General features: G+C 36.2%; 2 protein-coding genes and 1 long non-coding RNA gene across 3 annotated transcripts; 2 read left to right on the top strand and 1 right to left on the bottom strand.

Moving 5' to 3' along the window:
* Positions 1–207: 207 nt before the first annotated feature.
* Positions 208–898, top strand: ptx4 (pentraxin 4, long; the record flags this gene model as incomplete). Its single annotated transcript, XM_082167622.1, is given in 7 exon segments — positions 208–457; positions 460–590; positions 594–646; positions 648–723; positions 726–764; positions 768–818; positions 821–898. Coding segments are annotated over 7 exon segments (678 nt in total), but the record flags the coding sequence as incomplete, so codon positions are not given.
* A 3,512-nt stretch (positions 899–4,410) lies between these two features.
* Positions 4,411–23,368, top strand: clcn7 (chloride channel 7). Its single transcript, XM_082142383.1, has 25 exons — positions 4,411–4,610; positions 5,267–5,341; positions 5,805–5,870; positions 6,059–6,124; positions 7,464–7,596; positions 8,149–8,258; positions 9,683–9,763; positions 10,187–10,249; positions 10,332–10,415; positions 10,495–10,588; positions 10,833–10,897; positions 10,991–11,107; positions 11,331–11,385; positions 11,485–11,545; positions 12,238–12,379; positions 12,511–12,604; positions 13,931–14,103; positions 16,390–16,441; positions 16,601–16,728; positions 16,923–17,008; positions 18,928–19,060; positions 19,156–19,215; positions 19,306–19,482; positions 20,291–20,371; positions 21,946–23,368. The coding sequence occupies exons 1-25, from the start codon at positions 4,506–4,508 to the stop codon at positions 22,030–22,032; spliced, it is 2,388 nt and encodes a 795-aa protein (XP_081998509.1). The 5' UTR covers positions 4,411–4,505; the 3' UTR covers positions 22,033–23,368.
* A 1,664-nt stretch (positions 23,369–25,032) lies between these two features.
* Positions 25,033–26,289, bottom strand: LOC309492946. Its single transcript, XR_014203755.1, has 3 exons — positions 26,030–26,289; positions 25,808–25,848; positions 25,033–25,664 (listed from the first exon to the last, which is right to left on the bottom strand). It is a non-coding gene; the product is annotated as an uncharacterized lncRNA (long non-coding RNA).

Raw genomic sequence — 26,289 nt, 5'->3', positions numbered from 1 at the left:
TAAACCCTTAACCAAAGACTGAGAAGGCTGAATCAGCAGGTTTGTTATGTTTAGCATTTAACATACTGTCTTCAAATATCATATTGCATGTATCTGTACATGTATTCCTCCATTCCTAGTTCAATACATTTCAATGGATGATCTTCACTCATCTTCAGAGCATTGATGAAAACTACAACATTTCAAAAAGCATAGACTCTTGATTTCAAGTTTTTTAGTCTGCAGTTTGAGAGGATCTCCAGAGAGCTCCGTGCATTTAAAGAAACATCAGAGATCAGTCTGAATTCCTTCAAATCCTGGAATCAGCTTTCCAGTCGACAGAAAAGGACTAAGAGGCTTGACTCGAGTCTGGCCAACATGACAAGAGCTTTGAGGGAGAACAACCATCTCAACCTCAGACAAATCCATATGCAGAGAACTGTGCTGTCCCACAAGATCCAGAACCAGCAAAGCCACATCGGTCCTTGAGGAATCAGTTTCGACATGGGATGCAGGATCTTCTGGCCTTTCTCAAAAAACATCAGACCCATATAATGAAATGGGAGAGTCAGATGCAAGAGTTGTTTAAGATCATTTCAGCTTCCAATGCATGAGTTTTTGATCCCCTCAATTTTATTAGGAAGCAACAAGGTGAGGTGATCATGTCCAGCCTATAAACCAAAGTTCGAAGAACACAGAATGAGAGATAGATTGCCTACTTCTGGGCACACCAAACAACCACAGACACACAAAATAAGATAAGACACAGACAACGGCAACCCTGGTAGAGCACTGTACAACCACCAGTTCAGGCTGATGAGGAACCTTTTCAACTTCCACTTTGATAAAAAAAATCCCACATATTCAAGCCCCAAAGGAAGAAGCCAGAAGTAGATATTTCGATGGGTTTTGTGTCTAAAAATGAAATTGAAATGCAAACTGCAAAAAAGCAGTTTTTTCCAATTCTGTTGTATCCACTTTAAGTGACCTGCATTCTACATCTTTGGAGGAGAAAGTTTCACAGTTAAACAATGCTCTTGTTACCAATCTTGATTATTTTGCTCCTCTAAGGTCACGTAAGGTAACTTCAGCCCGCACTGCTCCTTGGTATAATGACAATCTGCGCACTAAGAAGGCTGCATGTTGAAAAATGGAGCGCAAATGGCGTCTTACTGGCTTGAATGGTCATTATTTAGCTTGGAATTATCTTCTGGGTGACTACAGAGCATTAATTGAGACTGAAAGATCTTCTTATTTTTCTCAGACTATTGAAAACAATCAAGGAAATCCCAGACATTTGTTTCAAACTATGAATAGACTGCTTAAAGTTGATGCTGTCACCTGTTTCTCAACCCCTTCAGTCAGGTTTTCATAAATTCCACAGTACTGAAACGGCTTTGGTCAAAGTTACCAATGATTTGTTGATGGCTTCTGACTCCGGTGCAATTTCCATTCTCATCCTTCTTGATTTAAGAGCAGATTTTAATACTGTTGATCATAGCCTATTACTCACCCACCTTGAGCAAGATTTTGGTGTGTCGGGGACAGCTCTGAAGTGGTTTAAATCCTATTTCACTGACCGTTCTCAGTTCGTTTCCATGGGCGAAATTCAGGTCTGAGATTAGTTCTGTTCTCACTGGTGTTCCCCCAGGGCTCTGTCTTGGACCCTCTGCTCTTTAATATTTATCTGTCACCTCTTGGCCATTTGTTGAGATCGCTTGGCCTCCATTATCACTTTTATGCTGATGATACGCAGATTTATAAACACTCTAAATCTGTTGAACACCTTGATGTTGATTTTCTCTCCGGCTGTGTTTCTGAGATAAAGGAATGGATGAGTAATAATTTATTGTGTCTGAACGGTGATAAAACTGAAGTTATGCTTATTGGTTCCCGTCATCAAATATCCAAAGCTGGTTCTTTATCTTTGACTATTGATGGCTCGGTCTTGGCGACTCAAGCTAAAGTGAGGAATCTTGGAGTTATTTTTTATACTAGTCTTTCATTTGATTCTTTTGTTCAGAGTACAGTTAAATCATCCTTCTTTCACCTCAGAAACATAGCAAGATTGTATCCTATGCTAAATTTCTCAGTAGCTGAAAAGCTGATGAATTCCTTTGTTGTCTCTATAGGATAGATTACTGTAATGGCCTTTTAGCTGGAGTCTCTAAATCCACGCTCAACAAACTGCAATATGCACAGAACTCGGCCGCCAGGATATTGACTGGGTCCATGGTATGCGATCATATTACTCCAGTTTTGGAGTCCTTACACTGGCTCCCAGTCAGATTCTGAGTTGATTTTAAAATGATGATGCTGACATATAAAGCATTGCATGGCTTGGCTCTTTATTATTTATCTTAATTGCTAATTTCCTATACTCCAAATCTGAGACTGCGATCTTCACAATCCAACTTGTTGGTTGTTCCTCATACACACTTACTATCAATGGCTTTTTCTTCATATGCTCCTGTCCTTTGGAATCCTCTGCCTCTTGATCTTAGGGAAGCTCAGAACTATGACATTTTTAAAGGTAGACTTAAGACATTTTTTTTAATTAGCATTTGATTATTGATGTTACTTTTATTGTTTGAGCTTTGTATTGCTTAATTTGTGTACAGTGCTTTGAGAAGTTGCCTTTAAAGGCGCTTTATAAAATAAAGTTTATTATTATTATTATTTATAAACGCTTATCCACAGTTTTAGACAGAAAACCTTTTACTATCACTGTTTAACAATTTAAGTTTTCAATCAATAAACTTTGCTTTAAATAAACATACATCATATTTTTGTTGGTCACAGTCTACATTCAGTCAACACAGTGTCAACGCATATATAAAAAATATAAATTAGCCTATACCAAATAAAAATGTCAGACTCCTATATAAGATGAATGCTGTAAATTTAGCAGGTAAGGAACCACAAAATGTATTCATACTGCCAAGCACATTCCCCCAATCTTAACCAATCAGCAACACTGTTCAATATAAAAACAAATTTGTGTTTTTCATGATTTACAAAACTAAATGTATCATGGTTATGCTCCATGGGTGAATTAAGGGTGATTGGACACAAGGTCAAATGGAACAGTATAACTATACAGAAGGTTATTTCTCACCTAATGAGTGATTTTTTAAATTTAAAATATATAGGCTATAGCTAGTTTCGTTAAAATGTTATAAAATTGTCGTAGCTATATTGCACAAAGTAGGGGAGACCGGGGACAGTTCCAACACTTTTTGCATTTCTCTCAATTACTCAGAGACTATTTGAGCTAGACCAACCAAATTTGTATATATTAAACTTGCATCTGTCTGCTAATTACCCATACCATTTAAAGATGATTATATATGACATATCGTTCACAGTATTTATTTGAATGGAAGAAGTCAGATGTTGCAACTGACCCCGACCCAGGGGACAGTTGCAACACAACCCAGGGACGGTTGCAACATGTTAAAAACACCTTAAATTTCATTAAGTAACTTAATGCTTTTTGTCTCATTGAGCAAAGAATTCTGAAAATATTAACTGTTTTAGGCCTACTATAATATTATAGTATTATTTATTTCAATAATATTATTGTAGCCTATTATTTATTTATGTAGTCATATTTATCAAATAACAGTTATTGAGTTTTGTTTGTTCATGTGTAGAACATAGGCCTACATAGATTCAGTGTGCAGGTGTTACAGATGCTATTCAATCTCTCCATATTTCAGTGTCAGACAGGAAGAATTTAACAATTTGCAATGCAACAAACTTTTATTAAACATGCAATTTATAACATGTTGCAACCGTCCCCGACCCTATCAGCCATGACAGAACATCATATGCCTGCTAGACACACTGACTTTGACACATGCTAACCATGTCACTTAGTAGTCAACAAAACAATAATTCAAACGAAGTAAGTTTTGATTAATTCATACAAAATTTCAGGACAGTATGACAAAAATATATCTCATGAAAAAATTTACTTTCATACCTCCAAAACAAGTTTTGTTCAATAAATGCAGCAGCAGATGTTGAATATGTCTACTGTCTTCTTAGTGGGGGGAGGGTCTAACTGTGCATGTGCAGTATGAGTGTCATAACTCTAGCTTGTTTCTGATTGGAGAAAAATGACATGTTGCAACCATCCCCTGTTGCAACTGTCCCCGGTCTCCCCTAACCTTTGATGAATTGGAAACATGAATGTGATGCTGCACAACTGCAACAAAATCAGTAAAAAAAAAAATATAAAAAAAATGTCAATATCATGTTGTCAATATCAATTGAGCATGTTCTTAAGCGTTCAGAACAGTCCCAACTAGACTAGACCTACCGCACATCATTGACAACCCAGAATAACTGTGAACTACATTTCCCAGAATGCCTTTAAAAACTGTTTCTTTCTTGGACCTTTGTGCTTTCCGTACACTCGTGACGGGATTGCTTATGATTGTTAGTCATGGGGAAGAAGACATGTTCGCTGTAGTTGTCCAGTTCGCAGGTTTAATGTATGTATAATTGTAAAAGTTGACATGGCCAACATCGCGAAGAAAGTGTCATGGTCTGGCCGAGGCGAAGATCGCGGAGAGAGAACGCCACTGCTGAACGGTGCCGAGGATGGGAAATACAACAGAAAGGTACCAGACAGGCCATGCAGACTACATAAAAGACATGTATTGGACTCAAATTCAATATGGAATGTTTTGGCTTCTACTTATATGAATTACTTGCTCTGCTGATTAAATACCGCATGCTTGTTAAGCATGCAAAGGTATTGTGTTGGCTTGCAGACAGCAACAAGATATTGACAGTACAGTTGCTTTAACTTCATGTCATTCCACAGTGTTGAAACGAAAACAAAATAGTTCTTAAACCTGTTACAATTGGGTAAAACATTTTTGTTGTTAATCCTTGTAAGGTCTTTATGTCCTTGTATTTGTGCATGGTGTTTTGCAACTCTGGATATTTGGATTTTTAACTTCCCATTTCTTTTAACCCTCTTATTCGGCTAAGAAACTGCAGTCACCTGTGATCCTGTGACCTACATTGAATCTGTAGTTTTTTTGTCAGAGCCATAGCTAAATTCTGGCCCCTCACTGTATACTGCACTGGGCTTCATTCATTGTTGTGGGGCCCCTCTTTGCACAGTGTGTGTGTGTGTGTATACAGGATATTGTGAGAAGTATTTATGTTATTTATGTTCAAATATAGTCATATTTATTGTATTGTTGATGTAGATTCTAAATGTAGATTAACATAGACTATTGATAAGTGTAATGTGTTTGGTTCATAGTTATCTGGGGGAGGTATGTTTCATATAGGCAGGCTGAGCACTGTGGACCTTGAGGAGGAAATCACACCCGAAGAGGTAAAATCTGTTTTACATCAATTCATTTTTTATTCGTGGAAAAAAAAGGACACTTCAAAACAAAGAACACTTCAATAGCCCTTATTCCAGTCCAAAAGAGTGGCTTCACTGTTTCGATGCAGCTGTAGTTTCAGTTTTAATTTCGAAGTGTTTGTAGTTTATTCATGATTTGCATGTTAGGCTGCACAGAAATATGTTCTAAATCTCTCCTAAAATCAACCACTCTTGGCAGGAGACTCAGGAAAAAGCCTGACTTGATGTACTTGATTGTGAGGATATGTTTCCGAATGTGCTGGCATGAGGTCAAGTTTGCTCATGGCTGCAAAGAGTTGATGTAGCTAAATAAAGTGTTGTGCTATTCTGATTGCATGAGCATAGAATGACTGTATATGCCCTTGATGACTGTCGGCCAAATGCAACTCTTGAGTCTGTTCTTTATTATTTATTTATTTTATTCACACAGGACATTGTGAGAAGTCGACCGAAGGAAATCCCTCACAACGAAAAGCTGCTGTCCCTCAAATTTGAGGTAATTGAATCTAGAGCTGACCTCTCTCTTTCAATTGAGCGTCTGTTGGGAATGTTTTGAAAAATAAGTAGGTTTTCAGTAACTTAGCTTAAAATGAGGCAAAATGCAACATGCACACTTTAAATAAAGTGTCTTTGAAGAGCTGTGATATAAAATGTCTATATAAAACTATGCATTCTGTGTTTCAGAGTCTTGATTATGATAACAGCGAGAATCAGTTGTTCCTGGAGGAAGAGAGACGAATGAGTCACATGGTCAGTAGACTCAAATGCAGTAGCGAACCATGACTCTTGAACCTTGGCCCTCTCACCCCCTTCCCTCGTCGGGAAAAAAGTAAACCCAACCTAAAATCAGCCTAGCTTCCTGTGTCCTCTTCTATAATACTGCATGTTACCTTTGACAAGAAATGCCACAAGCAAACATCAGAGTGAGCGTGAGAGTTATCACCAAATTAAACAAAAAGTAATAAAATGCAAATAGTTAATCATATCATTAGAGCAGCTGATTAAATGTATGTAACAGACTGTATTTAAATTATGATTCGGGAAAAATATAGCTATTATGCAAAATTACAGCAAATGTGCATGGTAAAATCAGTCACGTAACCTATTCGATTTTAAATTAGTTGCACAACTTACACAAACGGCAAACGATTCCAGCAGTAAAGCTTTAGTTTGATTGATGCTGTCATCCAGGGCTATAACTTAATTGCTGTGGTTTAAAGGTGCTATATGTAACTTTTTCACTCTACTAAAGCATAAAAATACCATAATATGTTTGCATATTTTGAGTAAACATGCTAAGTTCACATACGCTAAGTTCACATACACGCAAAACACTTTTACGGCCAGTTATTTTACTTTGAAATGTGCGTTTCCAGGCTGGAATGTTTGTTTTTGTTTTGGTCAGTGATACTGCACATTGCCAATTTGCCAATTTTCATTGTCATTGGCGCTCGTTCCTGTTGCGTGTGCTCAGACTGGTAACCCGTGTGAGCGCCGTCCAGTCTGGGGAGCAGGTGGCGGGAGAAATGACGATCTCCGATATTTAGAATTGGACTGCAGTACCTATTTCGACCACTAGTTGTCATTCTTACAGACTGCACCTTTAAATGCTTTAAAATGCTTTGGTTTTCTGGACACAATGAAGCTCTAGTGTTGGTCTTCCTTTGCCGATTAACTCCAGCTTTTCTTTAAAAGTTAATTTTTAAAAATGCGTATATAATAAATTAGCAACGATGTCCTCCTCATTAATGTTGCTTGCGGTTTCCATAGCGAATAGTGCTAGCTATTTTATCAGCTCCCGCCCCTAAACACATTGATTTTTTTTTTCAATCATATTATTTTCTTTAGAATTTATATCACTAAATGAATGAATGAAACTAACAGCACAGTTTAGCACTTTTTTTTCTTGATAATCTCCAAATATGGCTTGATCCAAAATGAATATGCCATGCAGTCATTTTGAAGATTTGCAGAACGGCACTCACTGATAAGCTGTTTCCACTTAAAAGCAGTTTATTCAGTGTACTGACTCTGGTTATAGACTCTATAATTTTTATAGCCATGAAATGCTGATTTATCCTAACCACAGGGTTTTAGATGTCTGGAGATCAGGCGATGGGTGATCTGTGGTCTGATTGGGTTCTTCACTGGTCTCATCGCATGCGTGATAGACATTGCTGTGGAGAGTCTTGCTGGGTACAAGTACTTTGTAGTCAAACAGAGTATCCTTTTTCTGTCAGTCATGTAATTTACAATCCTCTGATATAATCTATTTCTCACGTAAAGCACTCAAAAAAGTTTATTTGTATAAAAAAAGTTTTTAAAGTTAATTAAAATTAGCCAATATACTGCAGTTCTTGAACAATGTCACAACATAATTTCATTTTATGCAATCAGTTTACATTTGTAATATGAAAGTTGGTGTAATCCATTCCCTTTGGGATTACATTAATAATTTGGCCATAACCGGATGCACGGCAATCCAGATCCAGACAGACACAGACAGATTTGAAATCGAGCATTTTTTTATTTATCTTTATCTAATGCAATCTGTCTATGTAGTTTATTAAACTTATTTCTCAACTATATTAAAATGAGGATTTCTTCATTTTTTTCCAGGAAAAAGACTAATAATAGCAATGTTTAGTATAAAAAAGAAAAAGAAAAATCATGTTATTATTCAGTAACATACCTCAGTAATATTTTTAATACAGAGCTAATCTGATATGTGATGTTTCTTACTGGCTTCAGAGTTTCTTTAATCAGATGTTCAGACATTGAGAAATTCACAGAGCTCGGAGGCCTGTCCATCTCTCTTATACTGTGGGCAGTGCTGAACTCTGCTTTCGTGATGGTTGGCGCCATTGCTGTTGCTTTTATTGAGGTTTGTTTTCTTCCTGTCCAAATGATATTTGTGTTGTGTGACTTCTGCTTCCCTTCTGTTTTTCAGAGTCACTTCAAATAAATCATACAGCTCTTTCTAAACAATGTACTCAAGCAGAAAGCAGAATTTGGCTGCGTTTGCAATAGCATACTAGCATACTGTATTAAGTATATTTCTCGACTTATTGAATCAGATTGGGTTGTTACTTTTTTTTTTTTTACCACATTTTTTGTTGTTGTTGAAATAGTACTTTTTTCTGAAAGAAATTAATACTTTTATGCGGCAAGGATGCATTCAGTTGTTCAAAAGTGACAGTTAAATGAAGTGCTGTTTTACTATTAATCAAAGAATCCTCGAAAAAATGTATTACGGTTCCCACACAACTGTTTTCAACATAGATAATAATAAGAAATGTTTATTATCAACAACATTGAAGACTGAAGTAATGATGCTGAAAATGCAGCTTTGACATCACAGGAATAAATTGCTTAAAATATATTCAAATAGAAAATTGTTATTTTAAATTGTCATACAATTTCACAATGTTGCTGTTTTTACTGTATTTTGATCAAATAAATGATGCCTTGGTGAGCATAAGAGACTTTGTTACTGACCAAACTTTTGAATGCCGTAATGTACAGTACAGGCCAAAAGTTTGGACACATTACTATTTTTAATGTTTTTGAAAGAAGTTTCTTCTGCTCATCAAGCCTGCATTTATTTGATCAAAAATACAGGAAAAAAAAGTGATATATTATTACAATTTAAAATAATTGGTTTTCAATTTATTATACTTTAAATGATCATTTATTTCTGTGATGCAAAGCTGCTTTTTCAGGATCATTACTCCAGTCTTCAGTGATTTATTTCAAAAAAAGAAAGAAAAAAAATTACTGACCCCAAATTACTGACCAGTAGTGTATATTGTTGTTACAAAAGATTTCTATTTTTAAAACATTTGCTTCTTTTTTTTTTCTTTTTTTTTATTCTTTTTTTTTTTTTTTTTTATCAAAGTATCCTAAAAAAGTATCACAGGTTATGAAAAAATATTAAGCAGCAGAACTGTTTCCAACTTTGATTATGAATCATCATATTAGAATGATTTCTAAAGGATCATGTGATAGACTGGAGTAATGATCCTGAAAATTCAGCTTTGCATCACAGAAATAAATGACAATTTAAAGTATAATAAATTGAAAACCAATTCTTTTAAATTGTAATAATATATCACAATATTACATTTTTTCTGTATTTTTGATCAAATAAATGCAGGCTTGATGAGCAGAAGAAACTTCTTTCAAAAACATAAAAAATAGTAATGTGTCCAAACTTTTGGCCTGTACTGTACATTTGTATACTACGTAGTATTTACATAGTTTTACTTTGAACATTGTTTAAAATTCAGTCTTCTCGTTTTCTCTCAGCCCATTGCTGCTGGAAGTGGAATCCCTCAGATAAAATGCTACCTGAATGGAGTGAAAATCCCTCGTGTTGTTCGACTAAAGGTGATGTCTTTTTTTTGGTCATAAAGCTATGTAGAGCAGTCGTGGCCTAATGGTTAGAGAGTCAGACTTATAACCCGAACGTTGCAAGTTCGATTCTCAGTACCGGCAGGAAAATGTATGTGGGGGAGTGAATGAACAGCGTTCTCTTCCACCCTCAATAATCCTTGAGCAAGGCACCGAACCCCCAATCGCTCCCTGGGTGCCGCAGTGAATGGCTGCCCACTGCTCCGGGTGTCCATGGTTTGCAGTGTGTGTGTGTTCACTTCTCACTGCTCCTAATGTGTGTGCACTAACTCGGATGGGTTAAATGCAGAGGACAAATTCCTAGTATGGGTTACCATACTTGGCCTTTACATCACTTTCACTATTTCTCTCTCTTTTTTTTAAGAGACCTCTAAAAATGTATTTCTTCTACGTCCACAGACTCTGGTGGTCAAGGTCTTTGGTGTGATCTGCTCAGTTGCTGGAGGTCTTGCTGTTGGAAAGGTACAATAGAAGATCTGTCAATTGGGGTTAATGAGACTTTAATTTGGGGTTTACAGACTCAGCATCTGCTCTTCTCTCCCAGGAAGGGCCCATGATTCACTCAGGAGCAGTGGTGGCTGCAGGAGTATCTCAAGGCAGAAGCACTTCCCTGAAAAAAGATTTTAAGGTCAGTTTTCTGTACTATTGAGTCTACTTGAATCTAACAGTGAACATGGAGCCTGACTGCAAGTTTCTGTTTCCTGCAGATGTTTGAGTATTTCCGCAGGGACACAGAGAAGAGAGACTTTGTCTCGGCAGGAGCAGCGGCTGGAGTCTCCGCTGCCTTTGGAGCCCCCGTTGGTGAGACATGCAGAAAATCATTTCAAATATCCAAATTTTTTTTTACATCAGAGTTATGCAAAGTCAATAACACAAATGTTGTTATTGTTAAAGCATATTAAAATGCCTGATATACGCAGAGTTTTAGCTGTAAGTGAAAATACATTATGTGTTCCTCTGAATAAAAGCTGTTAAACTGCACTGGAATGAATCTTGGATCAGATTGTTCAGGATCATCTTTGATTCATTGTGTTTTTTGGCACAGGTGGGGTTCTGTTCAGTTTAGAGGAAGGCGCATCTTTCTGGAACCAGATGTTGACTTGGAGAATTGTGAGTGATTGTGAATAAGAGCTTGGCTCCTCATTAAAGAGCACTGTCTATTTCACTGCTTGAACCTCTCATCCTGCTTTGTTTTTGATCTAGTTCTTTGCTTCGATGGTCTCCAGCTTCACACTTAACTTTTTCCTGAGTATTTACCATAACAAGGCTGGAGAACTCTCCAGCCCCGGTCTCATTAACTTTGGCCGCTTTGACAGTGATGTAAGTCCTGTATCTTTCTCTCTCAGTTACTCTGACAAGTTTTTTTAAGCTGCCAGTTTTAAGTTTTTCACAGCACCGAGATTTGAAAGGAAAATCTGTAGAATTGATCCTTAAAGCTTTCCAAAATGTCACAAGAAAGAAAGAAAACATCGCAATATTTTGGTGTATCTATATCAGTCATGACATTCCTGAACTAAATTGAATGTGTGTTTTCTTTTTTTAGACTGTGCAATATAATTTATATGAAATTCCTCTCTTCATTATCATGGGAGCTTTAGGTGAGGGGAACATCACTTTGTCTGTGCATAAAACATCTGTAACATCTTACAGTGGATGTAGCTTTTGAATTATTTTTCTGATTTTCTTTCGTTTTCCAGGAGGGATGCTTGGGGCATTGTTCAATTTGCTCAATAATTGGCTAACAATTTTCAGAATAAGGTAGGCTCTCAAGCTATTGAACTCCGAAGGTCATGTGTAATGGTTTGCATTATTTTAAGGACATTTTTTTTTGAAAATCAAAATGTTGTGTAATGGACAACTATTATTGGGGCCACCATGAATCTATTCCTTATATTGGCCATTTTAAGTCATTTTTGCAGCTATTTGACAATAGTTTTGAGATTCTGCTAAATGGATGGTAGGTTTTGACATTGAATTGTAGGTATGTGTGTATCATTGAACAGAAGCGGTTGGGATGTGTACGACAACGTTTACATATCAATGTGTAGGTTATGCACTCCAAACTTGTATGGAGTTTAATAGAGTCTGTGAATGACTGATACTGAAAACACAAAATATCTATGTTTGAAGACATAATGTTAAGTAATATTGGAGAATATTACATTTAACAAACCTTTTTATTTTTAAACGTGTCAGCTTTATTATTTACACTGCCATTCAAAAGCTTGTGGTCGGTAAGATCACTCAGTTTTTTGTTGTTGATTTGTTTTGTTTTTAAAGAAATTAATACTTTTACTCGGCAGGGAGGCATTAAATTGATCAAAATTGACTGAAGACAAAGTTACTCAACTTTTTTTATTTCATAAATGCAATTCTTTTAAACTTTTCATCCACTTCCATCCATCCATCCATCGGCCTGTGAGATTTTAACAGGATGTGTTATGTCTCAGGTACGTTCACCGGCCGTGTCTGCAGGTAATGGAGGCTATGCTGGTTGCGGCGGTGACCGCTACAGTTTCCTTTACTATGATCTATTTCTCCAATGACTGCCAGCCATTGGGACCGGACCACACTGAGGAATATCCTCTGCAGGTGTTTATGTGCTTACTGAGCTTTCAAAATGTTCTCTTAAATGATAAAATGCTTAGTTGAACTGTTCCTAGATCAGAATATAGTCTGAAATGTCAAACAGAAACGTGATTTGTTATATTGTTCATTTACAGCTCTTCTGTGCTGATGGTGAATATAATTCCATGGCCACCGCCTTCTTCAACACACCTGAGCGGAGTGTAAGGAGTCTGTTCCACAACCCTCCAGGTGTGTCTCTGTACGGGTGTGGTTGGGTGTGAATGGGCTTGAGAATGTGTGTGGACATTATCAGACTTTCATTCTCAAAACATCAACCCTCATTGTTATTGCAGCACTTCTTGAATTATGTGGTGTGTCTGCATGTTTTTTGTGAATGTGTGTGTTTGCATATGTCTGTCAATTATTTAGCAGATTTGGTTACAAGTTGGAAGCAGGCCAGCTGACAGGCAGCTAAAATCTTTCCTACGCTCTGGAGAGAAGCCATCTTTGATCGCTTTTCCAGAGAGCTGCAAGTGCACAATAGTCAGTGCTCAGCCACTGGACTAAACAAGCAAAATCACTTACCAATTGGCAAAGTTTATAATGACTATATAATGACCAAGTTGGTAATGCTTCAGAATGTAATATGATTATATTATAAAATCATAATTACATGTTTTATATATGATTAATATCACACATAATGTTATGGTTTTAATATTACATCATGGCTGGTAGCCTTATGCTGCCCTCTAGAGCTGGAGTGCTTGATAGTATGCTAAAGAGAACAGATGTTCACCCTACTACAGATAATGCAGGGTTGTGCATGTCTTTTGCATTTACATTTAAGGCATTTAGAAGATCCTGTCATCCAGAGTGATGTACCAACAGTGTTTTAGCTTAACAAATGAGACCGTTGTGATCAACAGATTGCAAGCATTCCATTTAAAACAATATCTGCTAGGAAAGGTATGCTAGGAAAGGTATGCTTCTTGTTGTGCTAACTATAAACAGAATAAATGCAGATTAAATAAAACCTAGTACAAATAAAGAAACCAATGCAATCATCTTATTTTATTGTTTTTTTGTGTGTGTGTCTTTTATTGTTATCTTTTTAGAAACAAACTTTGCATATATATAACAAACACACCTCGCATATATTTATTATTACATTAGTTACAGGCCAGCATAGTTCTATAGACAAGAACAATTAACAGACATTATCAAAAATAAATATGAAAAAATAGGTAAAGTCATTTAAAATAATAAAAATTACAACATAATAAAAAACAATTTTTTAAATTATATTTTTTAATACAAATAATGATATTAGTACTTGAATCCAACCAGGGGGAACATGACAAGCAAAAGTGTGTATGTGTGTGTGTTTTTATATATCGTATCGTATCGTACCTCATAACTGGGCCATAACTGGACAGCCTAATATAAATCCTTCAGTCCCTACCATTCCTTCTAACCAGGCTACCCATCTCTTTAAATGAGTCCTACTGCAGTCTAGTTTTGTTTTGTTTTAATATTGAAATTTTACTGGAAATATCTCTCTCTCTCTCTCAGGAACGTACAACCCCGTGACTTTAGGGGTCTTCACTCTAGCCTATTTCCTCCTGGCTGTCTGGACGTATGGTCTGACCGTGTCGGCAGGAGTGTTCATCCCCTCTCTGCTCATTGGAGCAGCCTGGGGGCGACTCTTTGGGATCCTTTTGTCTGTCATCGCGTCCAGCCAATCAGTAAGTACTTACCCTTCTCTGCACTTTTTTAATTATAGCTACATTTTTAATTCATTTTTACAGTGACCAAGAGGGGACATGTTTGATTCACTTAGTTTTGTCGTGGCCAACGTCATATTAATTAGTAGGAATTTGATAAGTCATGCCCATGAGATTGTTTTGTCGAGGTTATGACATCCTTATGTTGTGGCCATGTGATGTAAAGTCATGGCCTCGAGATCAGTTAAGATCATATCAATTAAGAAATGATTAATGATATACTAACATTGCCTATTAAATTGTATTGCGCGGGATGGTGTCTATAGACTGCTTTTTATAGACTAAAAGAAATGTATTAATAGCTAATTGTTTAATATTCGGTATAAAACATTTGATCTATCCCATCCAACCGTCTTTTAAATCCATTCACTGATCATTTGTTTTTATATTAATATTTATATATTATTATTATTATTGGTTACATTTTTATTATTCGTTGTTATGCATTTGCTTTATTTTCCCCTTCATTTCTTTTATCTCTTTACCTAATTAACTTTCTGTATATTATGTTACTTAATGGGGTTAGTTCACCCAAAAATGAAATTTCAGTCATTAATTATTCACCCTCATGTTGTTCCAAACCCGTATGACCTTCGTTCATCTTCGGAACATAAATGAAGATATTTTTGATGAAAAGCTCTCTGATCCATCCATAAACAGCAATTTAATTACCACTTTCAAGGCCCAGAAAGGCAGTAAAGACATTGTTAAAATAGTCCATGTGACTCCAGTGGTTCAACCTTAATGTTATGAAGCAAACAAACAAAAATAACGACTTTATTCAAAAAAAAATTCTGTTGACGTTGTAAATACTGTGCAAAGCTTCTGGGTTCTACGTCAGAACTCCTAAAATTAAGGGGTCAGGGAGCTCTCCGTTTTCATCCAAAATATCAAAATTTGTGTTCTGAAGATGAACTTACAGGTTTGGAGTAATTAATGACAGAATTTTCATTTTGGGGTAAACTTGTTGACTCAATAACTTCAACTGTAAACTGACAATAAACTCTTTATTGTTCCATCGCGTACAACATAGCCGCTCTTCCTCTCATAGGACGCCAGACTGAACTTCAAAAAACAAACCACACGCTAACCCATAAAGGGTGCTCTTTGCACATGCGCAGTAAAAGAAAACATAACTTAACAGAACTAACCCTTTAAAGTATATATTTTGTAAATACTGTAAATGCCCGATCATGCCAATAAAGTTCTGTCTTTATGACTGTATTTCTGTAGACTACACCTGTAGCCTATGTGACGATACATGAACGTCTGTTTTCATTTGTAGCCTCTCGTGCCCGTGGCAGCATTCAAATGAAGTTTAAATAATTTGTTATTATTAATAGGCTATGTTATAAGAATATTTAAGCAAAATGTTTTTTTTTATCTCATCCCAAAGTCTTTTAAATCCATTCACTGATATGTAGGCTATCTTAATTTGTATTTTGTGTGTGTGTGTGCGAGTGTAAAGGCTCCATTTGATCTCATTATCTCTTTACCCAATTAACGTTATGTATTTTCTAATAGCATACTTACAGTACCATATAGCCTATGTTTTGTAAATACTGTAAATGCCAAAAAAGCTTGGATTATATGACTATTTCTGTAGGCGCATTGGAATTTTACGGGAAGTTCACTTCACAGGAATTTACATATTAGTATATATTTCATTTTATTTAGGTTTAATAGGCATAATAATAGAATAATAATAAAAATAAAGACACGGTCAGGGAATGGGTTTAAATTGCTGTGAGATGGGATGGGTAAAAATGTTTTCTTGTAGGCCTATATTATTTTATGTTCTTCTTACATATTCTTTTATCATTTATTGATAATAATGAACTTTATTCGAATGCTGTCTATAGGCAAAAATGCGTGCAATATAATTATTATAGGCATATCCAGCGCCGTTGTTTACGCATTTAACTCGTGGCCATGAGAAATAGATCTCGTTCACTCAACATAACGAAGTCACAAGAAAAATGTTTAGTTCCCTCAACATAGGATCTCGAGTCCACAACTTTACATCGCATGGTAATATTACATTCCCACAAATTAATCTCTCATGGCCACAACATATTGTCACGTTCTCACGAGATAATATGTCATGGCCACGACAAAACCAAGTGAACCGAACATGTCCCCTCCCGGTCACCGTAAATCTTTAACCCCAAATTTGAGGAAAAAATAGAGCTAAAATATGAGGAAAGATTAACTGTAATGTGTTGTGGACATTTTCTAAACTGATAGATTTGGGCGGATCCTGGGAAATATGCTCTGATGGGTGCTGCGGCCCAGCTTGGTGAGTTATTGATGATTCATGTTCATTTTAACTAGATTTTCTTTAATGAAATGCAGCAGGAATGCAGTCTTGTGGTTTAGTGCTCCCAACTGCATTTCTGTGAAGGAAGTACGTGTCATCATTAACAAATATAGCTGTTTTGTTGTGTTAATTTGACAGGTGGCATTGTCAGAATGACACTCAGTCTCACTGTAATCCTGGTGGAAGCCACCGGGAATGTGACCTATGGCTTTCCCATCATGCTTGTGCTGATGACTGCCAAAATTGTGGGGGATTACTTTGTAGAGGTGAGAAGCCAAATATCTAGCATGGTTGTTTTTGTCTCTTGTGAACTGGTGATTTGTCTTTCCAGTAGTTTTTTGTTTGGGTTTCTTAAGGGTGTCACAAAGCATTAGTCATGCATGCATGTCATTTATGTTTTGTGTTATTAGAGCATGAAGCTCATTTGTGCATTTGTCTGACTGGTTTTTGTTGTTTATAGGGCCTGTATGACCTCCATATTAAGCTGCAGAGTGTTCCTTTCCTCCACTGGGAGGCTCCTGCTACTTCTCATTGGCTGACGGCCAGGTAACCACACCCTTCGGCCTTACGTGTCATATGATGCTTTTATCTTCTCTGATGCACTCTATACTGACTCTCAGTTCTAATCAATGTAACAGTAATGAATTCAACCATGCAACATTAAGGCTATGAATGCTAAATCATGTATTTACAATATATGTGTACAATAACAATTTTTGGAAAAAATAACATTACGATGCCCAGAAATCGATTTCAATTGTACATTGGGTTTAATTTGTCATTAAATGAGCTCTACTAATATATATATTGTTAGTGGCGAGAATTTTCACGTGAATAAATCCATAGATCTGCGAACAGTACTTGTGTAGCCTACAGTAATGATCTAGTGCTACAACTTTTGCCAAGCGTGTCAGAGGTTCTGGGTTCTAATCCGCAATCATATAACGATGATACAACAAATGCTCTGCTAGTTAACTGGAGATGTTTTATTTATTTTAATTAGGATCATTGGTGCCGCGACATGTTTCAAAAAGGGGGGGTGGACGATATCGACCCTGGCAAAAAGTGGTGGGGACATGTCCCACCCACAAATTGTGCCTATGCTTTGTAGGTCAAAACACAAAGTGAGTTAGCATTTTAGCACTTCCGGTTCCATCGTCCCGAAGTCAATGGGTTTTTTGAATGGGGTTTTGGTTAAATGGCTGAAATAATGTCTGTGCCGAACACAAGCTCAAGATAATCTTCACATGTTATTCTACAACATAAAATACATCAGTATTACCCAACACGTGATTTTTTTAAGCTTTTACGTGTCTTGAAAAAGGCGGTTGCTAATAAGTGGTTAAATGGGACTAAAGAGGCTTTCGAGGAGATTTAACATGATCACGCCGAACAAGTAAACTCGGTCCGCTGTTACAGCCTCATTGTGCTTATAATTGTGCTCTTATAAACTATTCTAACTCCGATGTTCTGGGAAAATATTTTTAGATAAAAACTGAAAGAGTCATCGGAAGCTTAGTGACGTTGAATTTATGGTGCAGTTTGTTTATAGCCTACCTTTACTTCTGGCGACTGCAGTTATGCTTGAAAATTCATCAAACATCTGTGAAAATGATCTTGATGGACAAAACTTGCAAGTATCATAAACTTTTGTTGATCATAGAGCTTGTTTTTAGCTATAATCCAAAAGCCTATGGAAAAATCCTATTGGGTTTTTGTTGAGGGAAATTTTTCATATTTGAAAAATATTTTAAAGTGGATAAAAAAAATTATATTTATAATGAACAGATTTATACCTTAGACTAAACTAATAAAAAAGAAAGTAAGCACGTTGACCAAGTGTATACTCATTTTTCTGTTAACATATGTACTTGTGAAGTTTGTGGCATGAAATGTTTATTAGATATTCAAAGACCTTACCTTTCAATTATTAGACAGAACTGTTAAACAAAGACCGTAAACTAATGAAGATGGAGAATGAGTGCTTCTGAACTCAGCGCTGTCAAAATAAAAGTCTTGCTTCTGATTATTATCGGCTAAACAGAAAAACTTATCAGCCGATGCTATAACAATTTTTTTTAATTATTTCTTCTGATATATCGTCCTTTGCAATATATCGGTCAGCTATTAATCTAGTGCAGTGTTTTTATAATTAACCAAAACTATTCAAATTGTTTTCATTAATTGAAATAAAGCTTAAAATAAAACTTACTAACAACTAACTTACTACTTACTAGTATTTTAGTTACTAAAATAAAGTAATAAAATAAATAAAAACAAATGTATTAATAAAGCTGAATAGAATACTTTTTAAAACAATTATAAAAATTATAAAAGCACAACAATTTGACTAGAACTTAATGTAAAAATAAAAGCGAATTCAAAATATGAATACGTACTACAATATTATATAAATAATACTCAAATGCTGGTGCAGTGTCATATAGTGAATGTGTTCACCACAGGGAGGTCATGAGCTCTCCAGTCACCTGCTTTAACAGAGTGGAGAAGGTCGGAACGATTGTGGACGTTCTTAGCAACACATCCACCAACCACAACGGCTTCCCAGTGGTTATCCATACCACTGGGCATGATGAGGTGACACAACCATGACAGCATGACATCAGATCCTGATACCCCTAGTATATTCCAGTTTCAACAAAGACTAAAAGTTTCCCATCTTCTTCCCGCAGCCGGGCAAAATCTGTGGACTAATTCTCCGCTCTCAGCTTATTGTTCTTCTCAAACATAAGGTGTGGACATATTTTATTATGATGGCTTTAGTTGGACTTTCATCTTTATTTTATAGGCAAATTCTAATAGTTCAGCCCTCTGTGACTCAGGTGTTTGTGGAGAGAGCATCTTCACGTCTCATCCAAAGGAAGTTACAGCTGAAGGACTTCAGAGATGCATATCCGCGTTTCCCTCCTATTCAGTCCATCCACGTCTCTCAGGACGAGAGGGAGTGCATGATGGACCTCACTGAGTTCATGAACCCGACCCCATATACTGTGCCTCAGGTCAGTTAACTGACTTACATGTAAAGCAACCAATTATAGTGTTTGTTTTTGCATGCCATTTAAAGGCAAGTTTATCTGAAATTGATTATGTAAGGAATAATTGGCTCTGGGCTGTTGAATTATTAGAAAAATAATGCACAACTGAGGTAGTAATCGTGTCGTGGCCGTTACACCTCGGGTGTGCATTTTTTAAATAATAATTCAACAGCCCGGAGTCAATTATACTACGGTTATCACACCTCAAAACATTGAGAGAGAGAGAGAGAGAGAGAGAGAGAGATGTGTGTAAGCGTATGTGAATTACCTGAGTCTCAACAGTGTTCGGCAGCAGCGTCTCTACTAAAAGCGAAACTATAGGTTTATCTGGTCAATGTCGTATTGTTGTGGGTTTTGGTTCTTTTGTTTTTATAGGCTGAAATAACCTTTCAAATAACTGAAATCATATGGCGAAATGATATGGGCATGTAATGCGGTCAAGACCTGCCTGGAACTACTTTAGCCGTGTGTTTCCCTGAAAATAATTGCACACCTTACAACGTTCGTCAACCAAACCGATTCAAGCATTCAACAGCCCCCTAATATAAATCATAAAAATCGACTAGTATCAAGAGAATTTTTTTGAGGCAGAGACTAGAACCTCTCCAGTTTGTGGATTATTCATACATGGAATTGAGCCGTGTCCAAGCCTTAACAAGAATGCCACTGCCACACCCATACAAGAAATGCCACCAGGAAGTGTATTTTAGTTGACATGAGTATGTGGTTAAATCATGTGCTGTATGAATAACTATTGTTTTTCATATTTCAGGAGACTTCACTCCCTCGTGTGTTTAAATTGTTTCGGGCGCTAGGACTGAGACATCTGGTGGTGGTTGATAATGAGAACAGAGTGAGTCTATCAATATTCCAAATATGTTACTAATTTTAACTCACAGCTACTGTTTAGGAATGCACAATATGTTGGTACTATATTAGTATTATTAAAGCAACACCAGGTAAGTTTTGCTCTCGGGGTCCCCCTACAGTTGGGAAACAGTATTGTCTTCTACTACTGTCGTAAAATCTGTCATGGTTACACCAGGGGATACACCTGCATTTGTTGACAAGCTGATACCCCCGAACTCTGCAGAAGGAGTTCTCATGTCTTGGGCAGACTGCCTGCGTTGCGTGTGAAATGTCTTCATCCCAGGTACAGTGGCATACATTTCAGCATGTCATATGAATATAATTTCATGGGTTTTATTTTTTTCAAACGGCAAAAGATCGCGTAGCTCACGTTTACAAGCCAGCGTCATTATAGTAGCCTATTGGCTACTGTTTTACAGAATCGATATGCTAATTCAATTCAATGTTTGTGTGGTAGGTAATAGCCATATATCGTCGCTATTATAATATCAAGCTACCATAGATGAATCTGCAAAGTTGAAAAATCGATTTGCATTATAGCCTGAGGCAAGACACTTTCACCAGAAAAATAAATAAACAAACATGCCTAATGACTGCAGGCTGATAGTCTAGTTAGCCTAAAAGATGATTTTGTCCGTCTAATCATGTATTATTTACGTGCAAGAATGTAGCCCCTACCAAACTTGTACACGCCGTTTAGACATGGGCTTACTTCTGACTTTTTTTTTTTGTCAATATACTTACTAGTCCAACAGTGTGACGGCCAAGTCAGCATCGGTCGGGCAGCCCTCCTCCTCCTTTAGCTCACGCCAGCGAGCGAACGCTGAACCAATATTGATCCTCGTCCGGCCTTTGATTTTGTCACTCTCCCTTTTTCTCTTCCTAGTCTCCTCCGACAAAACCTTTGCCTTCTTTGGTTTCGTTGCTGCTTCGGCCATGACAACAACATACACGCGGTATACCAGCCGGCAAACAAACACTACTTGGGCTCTCACGTCCGAATTTGTGGAAATGGGGGGTGAGGGGGAAGTGAGGTATGCCGTAAAGCAGTCGAATTTTGTAGTTCTTTTTGTGCTCGGGTTACTACCCGAACCCCGAAGTTCCGTAGTGCCAGTAAAAGCGATACAGACCCCGTCAGGCTATGGCAGACGTGTCATTCAACCTATTGTAAGTCGATGTACCATCACAAGAGTCTTGGAAATATATTATGAAGGTTGAAAAACTGCATGGTGTTGCTTTAATCAGCTGATATTAGTTTTTTTTTTTTTTTTTTTTGTCAGTATCGGTTGATATTGAATATTTAATTTTGCATGTTGATTTCTTCTAGTTTTAGATTACCTTTCTGTCATGATTATTTCTTTAAATATTTTAATTGAATTTAATATTTTTTCAAATTGAATTTATTTATTTTAATTTCTTTATTCGTTTATTATAATTAAATTTATTATAGAGGAAATAGTATAGAACTTGAAAATCGTCCATTTATCATTTGTCTGCAATAACATCAAACTTCAGAAATGTTACGAGTTTCTAATTGCCTGGGCTTTGGATGTGAAGGTTGTGGGGCTGGTGACTCGGAAGGATCTTGCACGCTACCACATGGGTAAAGATGGCCTGGAGGAGCTTCACCTGGCTCAGATGTGATTGGTTGTCGAGTTCATCCTGGACCCTGCCTTCAGAGCACCAGCTTTGGACCGTAATAACTCAGGGGCTGGTCAGAGTCTCTCTCATGTCAAAGATGCCAAACACAAACCTGCAACATGCACAAATTTGTCCGACATTCAGTATTTTAAGGGCTCGATTATTTGAAAAATACTTTTTTGCTCCTTTACAAAAAAAGTTAGTTATGGGTTGATTTGAGCGTTGAATGAGCACATTATGTTAGTACATAATGTTAGTTTTGCACTATGTGACTATTTATTACATTTATAATATTTTAGAGTAGATGAGCTTTTCGGGAGCCCTAACTTTTCGTGGCTCTCCAATAGCATCATTTTATGTCACCTTACATGTTTATCGTGGGTAGTTATCATTTGAGACATGTACATCAATGTGTCAAGCCAATGATTATGTATATCGACATGACAATGTGTCACTATGCATTTTTTTTCAACAAGGTTTTGTTTTTACAGTCACAACAATTCCTGCACAATATAAATTATGAATGCTTACTTGCTTATGCATAAAAATAGTTCTAGTAAAATGCTGTTTTCAAAGTAAGACGACAGTTATGAATGTGCAGGACAATTTAAGCAAGTTTACTGATCTTAGATTTCTCTTATGCCCATTTGTAGCATTACAAAACCTATTGGTGATACCTTCATGTGCACTTAATACAGACTACTACATATATTGTTACAGTTAATATGGTTCTTACAGTTAATATGGTTCTTTGAATAATTGTTTACCTAGTTCTATTTAGGATTTTTAAATGTTTCTGTCTTGGTTTATCAGTTTAATATTCTAAAATATTTTTGGGTAGATCAGGCCCTAAAATTAAATACATAAATCCTATTTTTCATGTGGCAAGTTTTGGTACGAGCTAAAAACTAGCGAGCGGTTTTATGTAGTACATTTCCTGAGGGCAGTTTGCCTACAGAATGTGAATTTTCTGCCTTGAGCTGCATTTGTTTTCTGTGAAAATCTACACTTTAAAATGAACACATAAATCACAGTATTGGGCAGTGAAAGATTATGCTAAAATAATTGCCAAGCACTGATTGCAAGAAACGGTCTTTAACTGAACATTAGATGAAGCGTATAAACATGACGTTGTTGTCTGTGTGCTAAAAAACTTTGACGAATGCTGTACGCCTCGATGTTTAAAGCCAACATTTTTTGTTTTTATTGATCAATGATCTTTTGCTCTGCTGATCTCTACTTTTATATTGTTGTTGATTTGAAGCAGCAACAAAAAAAGAGTGAATTTTATAACCATTTGAACTTTGTGAACTAATAAAGCTATGAATCAACAAATTAATTCCTAATGCCTCTTCAGTAATTATCTCAGATAATAATGGCTGATTTGGATTTTTTTATTTTATTTTTTTTTTTACTATTTTGGTCCAAGACTGTATTATTTTAGGTTAATTTTGTCAGCTTTTATGAATACACTTAGCATATAGATGGCTTTAAAATTAATAAACATGGATTCAAAAATTGATTTTTTTATTTTTGGGAAACGTGCAGTGTGTGTATATGCAACTGACGAAACTGCCCATGTTTAAATTTGCTAAGGCAACAACACTACATGACTAAGCAGTATTTTATTTTTCAGCTTTTACTTGTCATAATCATCCCTGATACTACCCTGACACATTCCTGTGAGGCATCTGAAAAAATGATGTAAGGTGTGGACATGTGCAAAATGGAATTCTATGAGTAACGCTGCAAGGATCTCATTTTAAGTTTTCATGTATGAATCCCATGTTGATCCGCCCTGTTCATTATAATCATTGCTGTCGTGTGCCTCTAAACATGTTTTATCAACACAGTGATCTCTCTGAGCCCCTCTAAGTAGTGTTTCTCAAGAGAGAAAGCTAACGTAATTGCATTATAATTAAATAATTTATAGAACAAATATTTACATGATTTATAACTAGGCCTATGTAAGTATATCTAATTATGCTGAATCATGAGTGAGTGAGGTTATCTGTGTAGTATTTAACAACAATAAATGATAACCATTCACAGACATTTATTTATTTTATTTTGATCGTGCTCCATTAAAAAACATAAAAAGCATAGAGCATAAATGTATCCATCTGCAGTGCAGGAGCCTGAGGGTTAAGATCAGTGTGTCCTAATCCATTTAGAGCCAATCCAAATCTCCTTTCCTTTATCTTCTCAAATCAATAGGTGCCAAAATACATCTGTCTGGCATCCACTGCTAGAGCATTCGGTAACTGTCAACTTACATTTTTTTTTTACCCTGTTTAAATATCTTATATGAGTATAATGGTCAATTACATGATGTGCATATTTTTGTGCCCAAATGGATAATTTCCTTTTAAAATAATTCGATAAATTCATGACATTTATCACTTTATCCTATTTAGTTTGAATACATTTTTAGTACATTTAAATAATACATATTATTTTGTGTTTTGTTATCTTTCTTAAACCCCCAAATGTCAGGTGGTGCAACTGTCTGATCAAATGAACGGACTAATAAAACCATTTAAAATGGTGTCTTAATAATACAAAATTGAAAACTAAATACTATTGCATCCTTTTAGGTTTGAAATGTTTCATATAAACACATTGGTTGTTGAACATAAACATGCCTATATGGGGAAAAAACATACTTTTATGATTTTAACCTTTTGTTTTGACTTCCTTTTGTGAAAATTGCTAAAGACCTTTGTCAGTCGTTGGGTTGTAACAGATATCAAATGTAATTTAGCTCTGATTATGTTTTACCCTGTTAATCCTTATGAAGAAGTCATTTAGAAAAATGAGAAAAGAGACTATACATAAACGAATTAGAAGAAAGCAATTTGATGGCAGAGGATTTATTGTGAACTACTAATCATTAACAAGGTCAATGGGAGTCATACGATTCTTGCAGCAACGATTTTCCATGCTTAATTTCCACATTTCTTGTTCATGTTTCAAATACTTGAGAAAAAAGCAGACCATGTCTACATCAAATCTTTATTGGAACATAATTAACAACACCGATAAGGTTTTGTGTTTTAAATTAAGCCAAACATGAAAACTAAATTTGCTAACAACAATGGTGTAAAACACTTATACCATACGACAGATGAAGTGATGTGAACAGCCAATAACTTATAAGGCCTTTCTTCCCTGAGAGCACCTTCTGAAGAAAAAAATACAAAATATAGAATTATCACAAATTAAAAAAAAAGTGGTGCCACAGAGTGTACCACTGTATTGTATTTTGGTTATGTGCAGTAGAAAATAAAACAGATTGAAAAGAAATTCCACATTGTTTTTCTGGACTGTCACCTTTCTATCATCCAAAACATCATAAACCTATTTCCTTCTGCATCTGAATAGTCACTAAATGAATCATGCATTCATAGGCTGGTGGGTTGGCGTCTATAACTCAGCTGTTTGCAACAGAGTTTAAAGGCAATGGTGGTGTCCATTTGCAGCACCCCTCATTTGGGATCCAGAGGTGGAGCTAGTCTACTAGACAAGTCCAGGTGATACATCTTCCTGTAGTCCATCTCAAATAATACCATACTGGGCGAGCTCCTGCAACTCCAGATGGCTAAACACTTCCCATGGACACACCACAGTGATGTCTGTGCATGAAAGAAATTGGCAGATGAAGCACAGTGATGAGCCAGACACTGAGCAAAATCAGTTTGCAAGAGTAATGGGTTTAGCATAACACAACACAGTCATTTGAACACTACAAAAGCAACGTTCCAAGGGCTGTACTCACCAGTGCCAAGACCCTCCATTCCTGGGATCTCATCACCAAATCTAATGGAAGGAGAGAAGAAATGAATCCCAAAGTTAAGTCTATTTCCTTATACAATGTTAAAAACAAAGATTCCAAAAGGGAGTTTTCTCACAGAACCATTTAGTTTTAAAAGAAACATTATTTTTTCTTAGTGTGAAGAATATTTTAAAATACAAAGAAGCTTTTTACACTGTTAAGAACCTTTTGTGGAATGAAAAGGTTCTGTGGATGTTAAAGGTTCTTCATGGGACCATAGATGCCCATTAGGAACCTTTATTTTTAAGAGTGGAGAGTTCTAGTAGATTTTGAATGTTGTTGATTCCTTTCTTGGGAGGTTTTGCTTTTGAATTGTCTAGTCACTCTCTATTTGAGTTTAGGGGGTCCTCTTCTGGGTGTTGTTGGTCCTACTCTTGTTGGGATGGGTGAGTCACTGAGACTGTCGCTGCTATTTCCCGAGCACA

The sequence above is a fragment of the Leuciscus leuciscus genome (genome assembly GCF_965113295.1).
Source record: "Leuciscus leuciscus genome assembly, chromosome: 1".
Lineage (NCBI taxonomy): Eukaryota > Metazoa > Chordata > Actinopteri > Cypriniformes > Leuciscidae > Leuciscus > Leuciscus leuciscus.
Note: the sequence above shows the minus strand (reverse complement) of the source record. Positions and strands in the feature narration are given on the sequence as shown.

Coding starts and splice junctions, on each gene's coding strand:
- clcn7 (XM_082142383.1), top strand. CDS start 4,506: ATGGCCAACATCGCGAAGAAAGTGTCATGGTCTGGCCGAGGCGAAGAT. Junction 10,589..10,832: donor TGCCTTTGGAGCCCCCGTTG/GTGAGACATGCA, acceptor TTTTTGGCACAG/GTGGGGTTCTGTTCAGTTTA. Junction 12,380..12,510: donor CTGAGGAATATCCTCTGCAG/GTGTTTATGTGC, acceptor GTTCATTTACAG/CTCTTCTGTGCTGATGGTGA.